The sequence below is a fragment of the Oncorhynchus clarkii genome, chromosome 1 (genome assembly GCF_045791955.1).
Source record: "Oncorhynchus clarkii lewisi isolate Uvic-CL-2024 chromosome 1, UVic_Ocla_1.0, whole genome shotgun sequence".
Classification (NCBI taxonomy): Eukaryota; Metazoa; Chordata; class Actinopteri; order Salmoniformes; family Salmonidae; genus Oncorhynchus; species Oncorhynchus clarkii.
In genome coordinates this window covers 30,385,536-30,403,213 of record NC_092147.1, presented here as the reverse complement: position 1 = coordinate 30,403,213, position 17,678 = coordinate 30,385,536, and the positions used below count along the sequence as shown (strand labels likewise).

Below are 17,678 nucleotides of genomic sequence, written 5' to 3'. Positions count from 1 at the left end.
CACCTTCACCTTGGGCAATTTGTTTTCCCTCCAAAATGTGTTTTCTCAGGCCAGTATCCCCAACCAACTGAACAATATTGCTGCATTTCCACAGGCAGCCCATTTCAGATCTTTTTAAGTAATTGGGGTTTTGACCACAGATCAGCTCTTTTGCCAATAATTGGGCAGAAGATCTGAATTGGCTGCATGTGTAAACGCAGCCTATGATGCGCCAAATCCAATCCATGGCAAGCAATACGCACACTGTTAAACCGGATAAATTATACTCAAATTGTTTTTGAAACTGATTACCTCAAAAAAGTTCCAACTCAAATAGCTGAAGTGAATTGTTATACCTTCATATGAGTAACACATGCAATGTTTTGAGTATACTAACATTTTTCATGTAAATCAACTTAGTTATTTTGATTTTCTATGACATAAAAAACAAGTTAAATTAAATCAATATGGTGAAATGAACATGACAATCTTTATAAGTCAGTCACTTAAGTATAAGTTGCAATACTTGAAATGTTTGAGTTTAACAAAGTCCAACCTTACTCAAAAACTATAACATACCATTTCTGAAATGTAACTAAGTTGACATTTAAAAAAAAAATGAAACTGATTACCGCAATTTTATAAATTAGCATAACTCACATATAACCAGTAAATTCAAAAGAGTTATTTAACTAAACTCAAAAATCTGTAGTTCAGAAGAGCCTAGAGCTTAGAAAGAGCAGAGACCGGTCTTCCCTCGCGGTCGCTTTAGCCTAGAGCTCAGAGAGAGCAGAGATCGTCTTCTTTTGTGTTGGCTCTAGCTTAGAGTAGAGTGAGAGCATCTGTTTTCCTCTGATGGCTTTAGCCTAGAGCTCAGAGAGAGCGGTTGAGACATGAGACACACGTTTACATAGTTTAGACAGCAGTGCCTCTGCCCCTCTTTCCTCACTGTAAACCTCAATGTGATGGCATTACTCAAAACTTTTGAGGAAACCTGTTGCACTAAATACAGTTGAAGTCGGAAGTTTACATACACCTTAGCCAAATACATTTAAACTCAGTTTTTCCACAATTCCTGACATTTAATCTTAGTAAAAAAAATATTTTAAGAATGTGAAATGTCAAAATAATAGTTTAATGATTTATTTCAGCTTTTATTTATTCCATCACATTCCCAGAGGGTCAGAAGTTTACATACACTCAATTAGTATTTAGTAGCATTGCCTTTAAATTATTTAACTTGGGTCAAACGTTTCGGCTAGCCTTCCATAAGCTTCAATAGTGGGAATTTTGGCCCATTCCTTCTGACAGAGCTGGTGTAACTGAGTCAGGTTTGTAGGCCTCCTTGCTCGCACATGCTTTATCAGTTATGCCCACAACTTTTCTATAGGATTGAGGTCAGGGCTTTGTGATGGCCACTCCAATACCTTGACTTTGTTGTCCTTAAGCCATTTTGCCACAACGTTGGAAGTATGCTTGGGGTCATTGTCCATTTGGAAGACCCATTTACGACCAAGCTTTAACTTCCTGACTGATGTCTTGAGATGTTGTTTCAATATATCCACATAGTTTTCCATCCACATAGTTTTCCTTCCTCATGATGCCATCTATTTTGTGAAGTGCACCAGTCCCTCCTGCAGCAAAGCACCCCCACAACATGATGCTGCCATCTGCGTGCTTCACTGTTAGGATGGTGTTCTTCGGCTTGCAAGCCTCCCCCTTTATCCTCCAAACATAACGATGGTCATTATGGCCAAACAGTTCTATTTTCGTTTCATCAGACCAGAGGACATTTCTCCAAAAAGTACGATCTTTGATCCCATGTGCAGTTGCAAACCGTAGTCTGGCTTTTTTATGATGGTTTTGGAGCAGTGGCTTCTTCCTTGCTGAGCTGCCTTTCAGGTTATATCGATATAGGAATCATTTTACTATGGATATAGATCATTTTGTACCTGTTTCCTCCAGCATCTTCACAAGGTCTTTTGCTGTTGTTCTGGGATTGATTTGTACTTTTTCACCAAAGTACGTTCATCGCGTTCTCCGCGTCTCCTAGAGAAACTATTGTTTGTACAGATGAACGTGGTACCTTCAGGCGTTTGGAAATTGCTCCCTAGGAGGATTTCTTTTGATTTTCCCATGAGGCACTGAGTTTGAAGGCAGGCCTGGAAATTCATCCGCAGGTACACCTCCAACTGACTCAAATGATGTCAATTAGCCTATCAGAAGCTTCTAAAGCCATGACATCATTTTCTGGAATTTTCCAAGCTGTTTAAAGGCACTGTCAACTTAGTGTATGTAAAGTTCTGACCCACTGGAATTGTGATACAGTGAATAATAAGTGAAATAATATGTCTGTAAACAATTTTTTGAAAAATTACTTGTGTCATGCACAAAGATGATATCCTAACCGACTTGCCAAAACTATAGTTTGTTAACAAGAAATTTGTGGTGGTTGAAAAACAAGTTTTAATGACTCCAACAGCGACTCCAACAAATGACTCCAACAAGTGTATGTAAACCTCCGACTTCAACTGTATATAGATTTTTGATTTTACCAAGTTTTGTCACATAGCGATGGATTAACAATACATTTCCTTAATTGGCTCTAACATTTCCTTGCCCTGTCCTTGCCCTGTACTCTCATCTTCAGAACACTCTCCTGCAATCCGCTTCACCAATTTATATTTATATAAAAAAGTATTATTTACCTCAGATCTGTAATCCTCTGAGAGGCTAGCCAGAAATTAGCCAGAAGCTAGCCGGGAGCTAGCCAGAAGCTGGTCCAGAAGCTACTCAGAAGCTGGTTCAGAAGCTAGTTCAGAAGCTAGTTAGCTTCTTTACTGGCTAATCGTTAGTACTCAGCTAACCACGGTTTGTGGTCATCGGCTGTCCTTTGGCTCGAGAATCTATCGCCAGTTTTGTACGGCGCGGTGCAGCGCAGCGCGGCTCGGAACGGAACATACCGGACCAATTTTTCTCTCCATGTCCCTGGATTTCGGCCGCTGGCTCTGGAGATCCATACCTGGATCTCACAGCTAGCTAGCTGCTATCCGTGTGACTATCGGCTTTCGTCGATTCCGGAGCTAACATCAATTGTTCCGGAGCTAGCCAGCTGAAGAGTTCCATCAATCACTCCTGGGCTGCAGTCACCTATCCGGACCCGTTTTGCTGCCTACGCGGAGCCCCACCGGGCCTTCACAGCTGGACTGCCGACGTTGTCTACCCGAGGGAATTGTCCGGCTGGCTCCTCCGGCGCAACGTTGCCTGGGCGCCCATCTGCGGCCTGCTAGCCGTTGGCTATCTTATCGGCTGCTATCTGAATAGACAATCGGACAATTTTTATTTACTTTAATTTTTCTTCTTGGGCCTCTATAACTATATCTATTGTTTTTATTTTTGTTGTTGTTGTGTGATTTGGATTAATCCCCTCTACCACACGGAAACCCACTAATCTACTGACGGAACGCAAGAGTTGGCTAATAACAGACCTCCATCCTATGCTAGTTTGCTCCTATGCTAGCTTGCTACCGATTTAGCTGTCTAAATCGCCGTGACCCCCAACCAACCTCTCCACTCACTGGACCCTTTTGATCACTCGACTAAGCATGCCTCTCCTTAATGTCAATATGCCTTGTCCATTACTGTTCTGGTTAGTGTTTATTGGCTTATTTCACTGTAGAGCCTCTAGTCCTGCTCATTATACCTTATCCAACCTATTAGTTCCACCACCCACACATGCAATGACATCTCCTGGTTTCAATGATGTTTCTAGAGACAATATCTCTCTCTTCATCACTCAATACCTAGGTTTACCTCCACTGTATTCACATCCTACCTTACCTTTGTCTGTACATTATACCTTGATGCTATTTTATCGCCCCCAGAAACCTCCTTTTACTCTCTGTTCCAGACGTTCTAAACGACCAATTCTTATTGCTTTTAGCCGCACCCTTATTCTACTCCTACTCTGTTCCTCTGGCGATGTAGAGGTGAATCCAGGCCCTGCAGTGCCTAGCTCCACTCCTATTCCCCAGGCGCTCTCTTTTGACGACTTCTGTAACCGTAATAGCCTTGGTTTCATGCATGTTAACATTAGAAGCCTCCTCCCTAAGTTTGTTCTATTCACTGCTTTAGCACACTCTGCCAACCCGGATGTTCTAGCTGTGTCTGAATCCTGGCTTAGGAAGACCACCAAAAATTCAGACATTTTAATTCCAAACTAAAACATTTTCAGACAAGATAGAACTGCCAAAGGGGGAGGTGTTGCAATCTACTGCAAAGATAGCTTGCAGAGTTCTGTCCTACTATCCAGGTCTGTACCCAAACAATTTGAACTTCTACTTTTAAAAATCCACCTCTCTAAAAACAAGTCTCGCACCGTTGCCGCCTGCTATAGACCACCCTCTGCCCCCAGCTGTGCTCTGGACACCATATGTGAACTGATTGCCCCCCATCTATCTTCAGAGCTTGTGCTGCTAGGCGACCTAAACTGGAACATGCAGTTGCATCTCTAGGGGCGCTATTTCATTTTTGGATAAAAAACGTTCCCGTTTTAAGCGCGATATTTTGTCACGAAAAGATGCTCGACTATGCATAGTTTTGGAAAGAAAACACTCTGAAGTTTCAGAATCTGCAAAGATTTTGTCTGTAAGTGCCCCAGAACTCATTCTACAGGCGAAACCAAGATGATACGTCAAACAGGAAATGAGCAGAATTTCTGAAGCTCTGTTTTCTAATGTCTCCTTATATGGCTGTGAATGCGACAGGAATAAGCTTAGACCTTCTGCCGTTTCCCCAAGATGTCGGCAGCATTGTGACGTATTTGTAGGCATATCATTGGAAGATTGACCATAAGAGACTACATTTTCCAAGTGTCCGCCTGGTGTCCTGCGTCGAAACTGGTGCGCAAAGCCATGTGCAAGTATTTTTCCATTTGATTGAGAGGAGAAACCATGCTTCCACGAACGCTATATCATCGAAGAGATATGTGAAAAACACCTTGAGGATTGATTCTAAACAACGTTTGCCATGTTTTCAGTCGATATTATGGAGTTAATTTGGAAAAAAGTTTGCGTTTTGAGGATTGAATTTTCGGTTTTTTTTGGTAGCCAAATGTGATGTATAAAACGGAGCTATTTCTAATACACAATCTTTTTGGAAAAACTGAGCATCTGCTATCTAACTGAGAGTATCCTCATTGAAAACATCAGAAGTTCTTCAAAGGTAAATGATTTTATTTGAAGGCTTTTATGTTTTTGTTGAAATGTTGCGTGCTGGATGCTAACGCTAATGCTAACGCTAAATGCTACGCTAGCTAGCTACTTTTACACAAATGATTGTTTTCCTATGGTTGAGAAGCATATTTTGAAAATCTGAGATGACAGTGTTGTTTACAAAAGGCTAAGCTTGAGAGATGGCATATTTATTTCATTTCATTTGCGATTTTCATGAATAGTTAACGTTGCGTTATGGTAATGAGCTTGAGTCTGTATTCACGATCCCGGATCCGGGATGGGGAGATCAGAAAGGTTAACACCCCAGCCATCCTACAATCTAAACTTGATGCCCTCAACCTCACACAAATTATCAATGAACCTACCAGGTACCTCCCCAAAGCCTTAAACACGGGCACCCTCATAGATATCATCCTAACCAACTTGCCCTCTAAATACACCTCTGCTGTTTTCAACCAAGATCTCAGCGATCACTGCCTCATTGCCTGCATCCGTAATGGGTCAGCGGTCAAACAACCTCCACTCATCACTGTAAAACGCTCCCTGAAACACTTCAGCGAGCAGGCCTTTCTAATTGACCTAGCCGGGGTATCCTGGAAGGATATTGATCTCATCCCGTCAGTAGAGGATGCCTGGATATTTTTTTTAAATGCCTTCCTAACCATCTTAAATAAACATGCCCCATTCAAGAAATTTAGAACCAGGAACAGATATAGCCCTTGGTTCTCCCCAGACCTGACTGCCCTTAACCAACACAAAAATGCTGCCAAACTCATGCAAACTCATGCTCATGCTGCCAAACATACCCTTGTAAAACTGACCATCCTACCAATCCTCGACTTTGGCGATGTCATTTACAAAATAGCCTCCAATACCCTACTCAACAAATTGGATGCAGTCTATCACAGTGCAATCCGTTTTGTCACCAAAGCCCCATATACTACCCACCATTGCGACCTGTACGCTCTCGTTGGCTGGCCCTCGCTTCATACTCGTCGCCAAACCCACTGGCTCCATGTCGTCTACAAGACCCTGCTAGGTAAAGTCCCCCCTTATCTCAGCTCGCTGGTCACCATTGCATCTCCCACCTGTAGCACACGCTCCAGCAGGTATATCTCTCTAGTCACCCCCAAAACCAATTCTTTCTTTGGCCGCCTCTCCTTCCAGTTCTCTGCTGCCAATGACTGGAACGAACTACAAAAATCTCTGAAACTGGAAACACTTATCTCCCTCACTAGCTTTAAGCACCAACTGTCAGAGCAGCTCACAGATTACTGCACCTGTACATAGCCCACCTATAATTTAGCCCAAACAACTACCTCTTTCTCTACTGTATTTAATGTATTTATTTATTTTGCTCCTTTGCACCCCATTATTTTTATTTCTACTTTGCACTTTCTCCCATTGCAAATCTCCCATTCCAGTGTTTTACTTGCTATATTGTAATATTGTATTTACTTTGCCACCATGGCCTTTTTTGCCTTTACCTCCCTTATCTCACCTCATTTGCTCACATCGTATATAGACTTGTTTATACTGTATTATTGACTGTATGTTTGTTTTACTCCATGTGTAACTCTGTGTCGTTGTATGTGTCGAACTGCTTTGCTTTATCTTGGCCAGGTCGCAATTGTAAATGAGAACTTGTTCTCAACTTGCCTACCTGGTTAAATAAAGGTGAAATAAAAAAATTAATAAAAAACTTAAAACTTGGCCCGTGGCTAATCTTGACCCCTGGCCAACAAACAGATTTGTTGATTGGAAAGCCAGACGAAAACAGGAAAATCCTTACTAAGTCTTCAAAGACTGAAAGTATGTTTGAGTTGTTTAAGAAATCGTAAGCTTGTGCTGCATTGTGTAGAATCCAGTTTTTTTTAATGTTTTACTGAATCAGACTGTAACAGATAAGGCAAACAAATGCTTAAATTATGGTTTGCTGCCATTCTCTGGGGCAAATGGTAAACTGGAGTTGGCTGTCTAGTTGTATCCTTTGACTATGTATTACTACCAAGGACCATTACTTTTGCTCTAATTCCAGCAATTACTATATCTAATTCATTTAGAACAATTTCAAACATTGCACTTGTGTGTAAAAATGTAGTACATTTTAATACAATTGATGTTCGACACTGACAAATGAATAAAAACAAAGACACATTTTATTTGTATGTACAATGCAGTGTAAGCAATAAAAGTAAGTATGAACATAATAATTATAGTGAATTTTTCTATTTACAGAGAATAAAACCCTTTTTTCTCAGTTATCTTCCCTGCCAGGATGGCAGTCCCAAAAATTCTATCCCAGTGGCTGAAGAAAGGTGCATAGTTACTGTTGGGCTTCTGGTGGTGCATGTCATGTGCTGGTGCTCCTCCTAACAGTCCAAATGGTACCAGGTGGTTGAGACCCCATGGCAGGTCATAGCCTATGTGGTCCTCCACTGACATCCAGATACTTAAGATGGTGACGCACCAGATGGTAAAAGGGTGGCATTTCAACAGGATGGGGTCCAGGTTGCTCCAGAATCCAACTGTTATCAGTTCTGGAATGCTGATTTGCTGAGTGGACCAGGAGAAGGGTGCCATGTATTCATGGTGGATGGCATGGACCCACCGATACAGTTGTGGATGTTTGTGGTGCACAAAGTGCCACATAAAATACTGTGTGTCAAAAAGAAGAAGGACAGCCAGTCCATCAATGAGCACCTCTACCACAGTTGGAGCACTGGTAGGTAGCACCATTGAAGGCATAAAGCAGGTCTGAATCAGCACAGCAGGCAGAACAAAGATCAAGTGGTTATATACAGCCCTTCCGAAGCTCTTTGCCATCATCCGAATGGTTGGACGTCTCTCTTGCTGGATCTTGTAGCGGTGAATGGAGGGGACATTATCTCCCAGGAGGTCTAGTACAGCAAAGGGGAGACTGGAGAAGAAGTAACTGGAGAAGCAGATCATGACAGGGAAGAAGGGAGAAGAGATGAGGGAGTAGTGATTGAAAAGGAAATAGTCCCATAGAGGCTGCAAAAGCCTGTCTGAGAATCTGGAAAAGGTAGGAAGCTGCAAAGTAAACTGAACCTTGGTGATGTTCAACATCCTGGTGACTCTGAATGCCTGTGATTGTAATGTGCAGAGAGAAGAAGACATTCTCCCTTTTTATAGTGCTTAGCTATGTACTTTGCTCCCACTTCAATGAGACAGCTGATTTTTCCCTCACAATACCCCTTTCCAACAATAAGTCCATTTCCGTCAGATTAACAAAATCCACCACAAAACACAAAGATTTCAACACTGAACAGTTTAAGTTGATGCCTGGGTCGTTCCACTAATTGAGTACCTTTTGGGTAGTGTAACTTAAATATATATATATACAGTACGAGCTGTTGCGATTTTAGTTTGTAAATCTTGGTGGGGCAAAAAAAATGTGGGATGCATGCCAGCAAAGCCACTACACAACACTAAACAAAACAATTAAATAATTGCACTATCACGTGACAAACGGTGCCCACAAACTACGAAATAACACATTTGGAATCATGTAGTAACCAAAAAAGTGTTAAACAAACCAAAATATATTTGAGATTTGAGATTAGTCAAAGTTGCCACTGTTTGCCTTGATGAGAAGTTTAAATACTCTTGGCATTCTCTCGACCAGCTTCATGAGGTAGTTACCTGGAATGCATTTCAATTAACAGGTGTGCCTTTCTAAAAGTTAATTTGTGGAATTTCTTTCCTTCTTAATGTGCTTGAGCCAATCAAACAGGGTAGCCTAGTGGTTAGAGCGTTGGACTAGTAACCGGAAGGTTGCAGAGGATAAGTTCATTAGAGTTAACTGCACCTCAGATTGGAGCCCAAATAAATGCTTCACAGAGTTTAAGTAACAGACACATCTCAACATTAACTGGTCAGGGGAGACTGCATGAATCTGGCGTTCATGGTCGAATTGCTGCAAAGAAACCACTACTAAAGGACACCAATAAGAAGAAGAGACTTGCTTGGGCCAGGGAACACAAGCAATGGACATTAGACCAGTGGAAATCTGTCCTTTGGTCTGATGAAATTTTTGTTTCCAACCACCATGTCTTTGTGAGACGCGGAGTAGGTGAACGGATGATCTCTGCATGTGTGGTTCCCACCGTGAAGCATGGAGGAGGAGGTGTGATGGTGCTTTGCTGGTGATACTGTCGGTGATGTATTTAGAATTCAAGGCACACTTAACCAGCATTCTGCAGCAATACGCCATTGCGCTTAATGGGACTATAATTTGTTTTTCAACAGGACAATGACCCCAAACCCACCTACAGGCTGTGTAAGGGCTATTTGACCAAGAAGGAGAGTGCTGGAGTGGTACATCAGATGACCTGGCCTCCACAATCACCCGACCTCAACCCAATTGAAATGGTTTGGGATGAGTTGGACAGCAGAGTGGAAAACCAACACATGCTCAGCATATGTGATAACTCCTTCAAGTCTGTTGGAAAAGCATTCTTCATGAAGCTGGTTGAGAGAATGCCAAGTGTGTGCAGTCTCAAGAGGTTAAATAAAACAAATTACTATAGTAAGTGCCTATACCGTGCCAAATGAAGTAACAGTATTGACAATTGAATCTTAAATCAGCCATGAATCCCCTTGTAACAGGGGGAATAGAAGTTTATTGTGTGCAACAAGGAGGGGGATTGAATGCAAGCTTCACAAAATAAAATAATCGTTAAAAAATGTCTACCCTGTCTATCTATAGGTAACAGGGTTGACTCGTTATGCATAACCTGCTCAGTTTTCCACACCAAAACACCAGAAAATTCCCAAAAAGTGTAGAAAAGTGTAGAACTCTTACACTATGATTTGAGGGGCCACAGAGGGACATTAGAAACTCTTTATTCATGTACAATTCAATAAATCTGAATTTGTCTATGTGGTCTATACAGTGGCTTGCGAAAGTATTCACCTCCCTTGGCATTTTTCCTATTTTGTTGCCTTACAACCTGGAATTAATATAGATTTTAGGGGGGTTTATATCATTTGATTTACACAATATGCCTACGACTTTGAAGATGCTAAATATTTTTTATTGTGAAACAAACAAGAAATGAGACAAAAATAACAGAAAACTTAGCGTGCATAACTATTTACTATAACTATTTACCCCCCCAATTCAATACTTTGTAGAGCCACCTTTTGCAGCAATTACAGCTGCAAGTCTCTTGGGGTCTCTAAAATCTTGGCACATCTATCCATTCTTCAAGTCAAAACTAATGCAGGTTCTTCAAGTTGGATGGGTTCCGCTGGTGTACAGCAATCTTTAAGTCATACCACAGATTCTGAATTGGATTGAGGTCTGCGCTTTGACTAGGCCATTCCAAGACATTTAAATGTTTCCCATAAAACCACTCGAATGTTGCTTTAGCAGTATGCTTAGGGTCCTTGTCCTGCTGGAAGGTGACCCTCCATTCCAGTCTCAAATCTCTGGAAGACTGAAACAGGTTTCCCTCAAGAATTTCCCTGTATTTAGCTACATCCATCATTCCTTCAATTCTGACCCATTTCCCAGTCCCTGCCAGTGAAAAACATCCCCACAGCATGGTGGTGGTAGCATCATGCTGTGGGGATGGTATTCTTGGGGTGATGAGAGGTGTTGGGTTTGCGCCAGACATAGCGTTTTCCTTGATGGCTAAAATGCTAAGTTTTAGTTTATTCTGACCAGAGTACCTTCTTCCATATGTTTGGGGAGTCTCCCACATGCCTTTTGGCAAAATAGGAAAAACGCCAAGGGGGATGAATACTTTTGCAAGGCACTGTATTAAATGCCACTTCTACTTAAAATATCAAAAGGGCACTATTTTCATGGAATGACCGACCTGCAGCACCATCCCCCCAATTGCAGTTTACCCCAGACCAGTTAGTTAATCAGCTTATTAAAAACGGTAAGTCATACTGTACCAAATACAGATCTGTTGGTCCCTGCTTGAGTTATGAGTTAATTATGCATATTACCGATCACAAGTTAAAACAAAACTGCAATATGTCTTTATCAGTATAATTTATTAAATGAATAATATATACAACACCACGACATTAATGAACATTACATATATGTATTGGGATCTCTCAATTGGAGACCACCGGGGTGACCTATTCAGATCATCAAAATTGTCAAGAATAATTTTTTGATTCTCAATATCATGTTTGGGCCAAGGTGGAATATAATTAGTTCAGAGTCCATGAAATCTGTTATTTTCCATCTGTTATTTTACAATGTGGTCTTAATGTATTTCAGAAGATTAGTGAGTTAAGAACTTTCAATTTCATGTAATATGACCTAAACATATTGTGCAGCCTAATCTTCTGTGTAATCTTACCTAATCTTAAGACTTACAGTGCCTTGCGAAAGTATTCGGCCCCCTTGAACTTTGCGACCTTTTGCTACATTTCAGGCTTCAAACATAAAGATATAAAACTGTATTTTTTTGTGAAGAATCAACAACAAGTGGGACACAATCATGAAGTGGAACGACATTTATTGGATATTTCAAACTTTTTTAACAAATCAAAAACTGACAAATTGGGCGTGCAAAATTATTCAGCCCCCTTAAGTTAATACTTTGTAGCGCCACCTTTTGCTGCGATTACAGCTGTAAGTCGCTTGGGGTATGTCTCTATCAGTTTTGCACATCGAGAGACTGACATTTTTTCCCATTCCTCCTTGCAAAACAGCTTGAGCTCAGTGAGGTTGGATGGAGAGCATTTGTGAACAGCAGTTTTCAGTTCTTTCCACAGATTCTCGATTGGATTCAGGTCTGGACTTTGACTTGGCCATTCTAACACCTGGATATGTTTATTTTTGAACCATTCCATTGTAGATTTTGCTTTATGTTTTGGATCATTGTCTTGTTGGAAGACAAATCTCCGTCCCAGTCTCCGTTCTTTTACAGACTCCATCAGGTTTTCTTCCAGAATGGTCCTGTATTTGGCTCCATCCATCTTCCCATCATGTTTAACCACCTTCCCTGTCCCTGCTGAAGAAAAGCAGGCCCAAACCATGATGCTGCCACCACCATGTTTGACAGTGGGGATGGTGTGTTCAGCTGTGTTGCTTTTACGCCAAACATAACGTTTTGCATTGTTGCCAAAAAGTTCAATTTTGGTTTCATCTGACCAGAGCGCCTTCTTCCACATGTTTGGTGTGTCTCCCAGGTGGCTTGTGGCAAACTTTAAACAACACTTTTTATGGATATCTTTAAGAAATGGCTTTCTTCTTGCCACTCTTCCATAAAGGCCAGATTTGTGCAATATACGACTGATTGTTGTCCTATAGACAGAGTCTCCCACCTCAGCTGTAGATCTCTGCAGTTCATCCAGAGTGATCATGGGCCTCTTGGCTGCATCTCTGATCAGTCTTCTCCTTGTATGAGCTGAAAGTTTAGAGGGACGGCCAGGTCTTGGTAGATTTGCAGTGGTCTGATACTCCTTCCATTTCAATATTATCGCTTGCACAGTGCTCCTTGGGATGTTTAAAGCTTGGGAAATCTTTTTGTATCCAAATCCGGCTTTAAACTTCTTCACAACAGTATCTCGGACCTGCCTGGTGTGTTCCTTGTTCTTCATGATGCTCTCTGCGCTTTTAACGGACCTCTGAGACTATCACAGTGCAGGTGCATTTATACGGAGACTTGATTACACACAGGTGGATTGTATTTATCCTCATTAGTCATTTAGGTCAACATTGGATCATTCAGAGATCCTCACTGAACTTCTGGAGAGAGTTTGCTGCACTGAAAGTAAAGGGGCTGAATAATTTTGCACGCCCAATTTTTCAGTTTTTGATTTGTTAAAAAAGTTTGAAATATCCAATAAATGTCGTTCCACTTCATGATTGTGTCCCACTTGTTGTTGATTCTTCACAAAAAAATAAAGTTTTATATCTTTATGTTTGAAGCCTGAAATGTGGCAAAAGGTCGCAAAGTTCAAGGGGGCCGAATACTTTCGCAAGGCACTGTAATTAAGGTCAGGGGCTCAAGGGAGAAAACCACTGACACAGTTATTCAAATCAAATCGTATTTGTCACATCTGCCGGATACAACGGGTGTAAACCTTACAGTGAAATGCTTACTTACAAGTCCTTAACTAACAATGCTTTAAGACATTTTAAGAAACATAAGTGTTAAGTAAAAAATAGATAAGTAAAAAAAAAAATGAAAATAAAAGTAACAAATAATTCAACAGCAGCAGTACCAGTACAGAGTCAATGTGCGGGGGTAATTTAGGTAATTTAGGTAATATGTACATGTAGGTAGAGTTAGTGACTATGCATCGATAATAAACAGAGAGTAGCAGCAGCATAAAGAGGGGTCTGGGTAGCTCTTTGATTAGCTGTTCAAGTGTCTTATGACTTGGGGGTATAAGCTGTTAAGAAGCCTTTTGGACCTAGACTTGGCGCTCCAGTACCACTTGCCGTGTGGTAGCAGAGAGAACAGTCTATGACTAGGGTGGCCGAAGCCAGTCCCATCTTTAAACCCAACAAATTCCCTATTTGGGGGACGTAGCGCTGTTCTGGACTGGTTCCGACTGTCATTTTGGTATACAAAGTGCTTGTGTCTAAAAGCCAACTTTATTCTTGATCTGACAATGTGGTCCGGAGGGTGTGACGCAATTGTGGAGTCCCCAGAGGCTTGCGGGAAGCCAAATTGAGCTTCGTATGGCAATGCCCTGTGCCTCCCAAATTGTATAACAATGCGGTGGGTTCTGCATAGCGCCATATTGACATGATTGGTTGAGGGTAGGTGGGGGCGGTACATCCTATATAAACACAAACTCTGCCGGCAGTTATATGAAATTGTCATGCCTACTCCCGCTCCCTCTCTCCAGCGCACGTCTTCGCAGGTCTACTAACTACCGGCAACAATTATTACACACACCTGCTCCCCATCATTACGCACACCTACTCCCCATTATTACACACACCTGGTTATCATTATTTCCTTGATTACTCCCCCTTTATTTAGCCCTCAATAGACATCAGTCATTATGTAGTATTGTTTTCTCTCACATTCTGTTCGCTTCTCATGTTTTGTTTTTCTGCATTGATTCATTATTAACCTCACCTTCTGCACCTGCTTTCTGACTCTCGGCATTTTACGTTACAGAATAAGTAATAAGTAATTTCAAGACCTATTGCCCCACTTTTGTTGAATAGTAAAACTCCTATGATTTTGTCTAGCTTGCCTACCTAAAATACATAAAAATATCATCCTTTGTAAATGTGTGGGTTAAATTGGGAGATAATTTAAAAAGTTGTGCCACTGAGGAGTCAATTGTAAATGTAGGGCATTACATTGATTAAACAAGGTACTTGGGGAGGCTTTTGCTGGGATAAGAAACATACTGTAGACTCCTCCATCGCTTCCAGTGACGCAACTAGTTTTTCGTACTGCAAATTGGTTGGGTATTTCCCCCCCTAAATTCAAGTATTTACTCTGAGCATTATAATAACTTACGCAAAATGGAAAAGGGGAAAATAGGAAAAGGTCACGGAGCTACAACAACAACCCGTAACAAGACAGCAGAAGATATAATCGTCGATGAACCCGAAATGGCTAATGCTAGCGCAAATAAGATAGCAGCAGCAAAAGAACCCTCATTTCGTGAGGTGATGAAGGAGGAATTGAGCGAGGCGCGAGGCGCTCACAGGCTTATGAGAGGAACTTCGAGAAGATGTAAGAAAATAACTAAATGAGTTCAAGAAGGACATTAACCAGAAACTGGAAGAAAACAAATTAGAACTTCACAGCATATCTACAAGAATGGGGGACTCATTCTTTGGGGAAACGGACACATGGAACTCAGCAGTCAAGGAAATACTTGGAACAGTCACTGAAAAGCGAACACGCACTACAGGCAAACGTGACAGAACTCGAAGGTTTCTCACGTCGAAACAACATTAGACTTTATAACGTAGTAGAGGGCGCAGAAAAAGACTCTATGCCCAACTTCGTGGAGGGTCTATTCAAGGGCATACTTGAAAACGACTCTGACCTGGGAATCGAGAGAGCACACCGAGCTCTGGCCTCAAAACCCCCCAGCGGCGCCCCACCAAGATCCATAGTAGTACGGTTCCTAAAATTCTCAGTCAAAGAGAAAGTCTTACATGCAACCTGGAAAAAGCCTGTTAACTTCCAAGGCCAACAAGTGTTATTTGATCATGACTACGTGGGAGAGATACTGAAAAGAAGGAAAGAATACATCCCCATTAAGAAAGCACCTAAAGAGAAGGGTATTCGCTTCCAAACACCATACCCGGCAAAAATGCGGGTATTTCTGGAAAATGGCTCGTTACATACTAGCATGCAGACGATGCGGCTGAGGACCTGAAGTCAAGGGGCTTCCCAGTGGAGTATACCACCAGGAGAAAGGCGACATCACCAGCCGAAAGACTCGAGAAAGCTCTCCCATGGATCATTGTTGACAAGCAGGGTCATGGAGAAAGAGGGAAACCATCTCGGCTTGAGGACGTTCACAGAGACTCAGGCATTTCCAACGGGAATAATTAATAGTTACCGTGAGCTGTTAAGACTTTGGGTTGTTACGGTTGACATTACAATGGGTAAAATATATCCCCTATTTTCCCCCAATGCTGAACAAGGGTGAGTAGCCAAAAGCATGTGTTCTTTACGAACACACTAAGTAGCGTCATGTTAATAACATATATAATAGCTAAGGATTAATGACACATTGACAACGGGGCGACAGAAGGGCATATCAAGGGGAGGATTCATGATATGCAAGCATGACCGATATAGTTTTCACTTGTAATTAACCGATGTGTATTAGCGTCGAAATTGGCGCCCTTATTATTTTCGGTTCCACCAGGTCTTGTTTGTGACTACGTCACGCATTTTCATATCTGAGCGAGGGGCCCATCCTGCGGACAGGCTCATCCCCTCAAACCCCAGAGGCAAGAGACAGTCCTCTGACATGGGAGTCCAAATACCAAAATATTTTACCACTTTGGTTTACTTTATTATCGTTCTTGATCTTTAGGTTCCATGATAAGCAGGCAGATATGGTGCACAGGGTTTTTTATTTATATCGCTGCATCATGGGGAATTTAAGGTCATAAGTCTCAATGTAAACGGACTGGGGAGTGACATCAAGAGAAGTAAGGTAATAGCAAAGATGAAACGGGAGAGAGTTGACATAATATTCTGGCAGGAAACTCACTTATCCACACCTGAACATGAGAAACTCAAGAAAATGGGATATAGGAACACTTTTTTTTCTTCTTACAAAATGGGTAGAAGGGGAGTTGCAATCCTCATCCCAAATTCAGTTAATTTTGAGTTTATGTCAGAAATAAAAGACAAGGAGGGTAGATTTATACTTGTTAAATGTAAACTGGATAACAAGGAAGTTACATTATTTAATGTATACCCCCAGGGAGTGACATGGTCTTCTACGGGAAGGTGTTTGATTTAATTGCCACAGAAACCACTGGCACTCTTATCTGTGGAGGGGACTTTAACACAATTCTAAACTCAAAATTGGACAGCACAAACCAAAATAGGAAAATGAGCCTAGTTGCCAAAAAGATCAATAGGATACTGCAGGATCTAGGACTGCTCGATGTATGGTGTGACACCCACAAGACCGATAAGGAATATACTTTTTACTCAGCCAACCTGTCACGGGATACTAGGAGTGGTGGGTTGGAATCAGTGTATCGTGATTTATTCTCCTCCAGAAAACGGTCACGCCAACATACAGGGCGCATCGACCAGCCCAAACACAGGACCAAACAGTCTGGAGAATACACACATGAAAACCACTATCCAACAGAGTAACAAAAACAATCCCGCACAAAACAAGGGCGGGACAACCTACTACATATAGGGAAGCTAATTAAACTAAAATACACACAGGTGAAACTAATAATACAAAACCAACAGACAAACGAAAAAGGGATCGGTAGCGGCTAGTAGGAAGGTGACGACGACCACCGAGCACCGCCCGAACAGGCAGGGGAGCCAACTTCAGCGGAAGTCGTGACACCGCCACACTGAATACTCCAGGTTAGACTACTTTTTCATGTACAGTGCAGATAGACACAGGCTTAAGGATTGTAGGATCGGGCAGAGCGACTTATCAGATCATAATGGAGTTTACCTAACTCTACACCTTGATAGCAAACCAATAAAAACTATATGGAGACTTAATACAGGCATGCTGAATGATCCAGCATTCAAGGAATCAATAAAGACAGAATTGAACATCTATCTGGAGAATAATGATAACGGGGAAGTATCTCCTGCTATATTGTGGGATGCAGCTAAGGCGGTTATTAGAGGGAAGATCATAACCACATCATCTCTCAAGAAAAAGATTAAAGCACAGAAACTGCTGAAATTACAGGAAACCCTAAGAAACTTAGAACGATCTCATAGTCAATACAAAGACCCTCTTATATTACGAGAGATTCAA

General features: G+C 41.5%; 1 protein-coding gene across 1 annotated transcript; it reads right to left on the bottom strand.

Moving 5' to 3' along the window:
* Positions 1–7,445: 7,445 nt before the first annotated feature.
* Positions 7,446–8,303, bottom strand: LOC139416050 (cholesterol 25-hydroxylase-like protein 1, member 1). The gene has a single exon (XM_071164303.1). It carries the CDS (start codon positions 8,301–8,303, stop codon positions 7,446–7,448), a length of 858 nt encoding a protein of 285 aa, XP_071020404.1.
* Positions 8,304–17,678: the final 9,375 nt, after the last annotated feature.

Coding starts and splice junctions, on each gene's coding strand:
- LOC139416050 (XM_071164303.1), bottom strand. CDS start 8,303: ATGTTGAACATCACCAAGGTTCAGTTTACTTTGCAGCTTCCTACCTTT.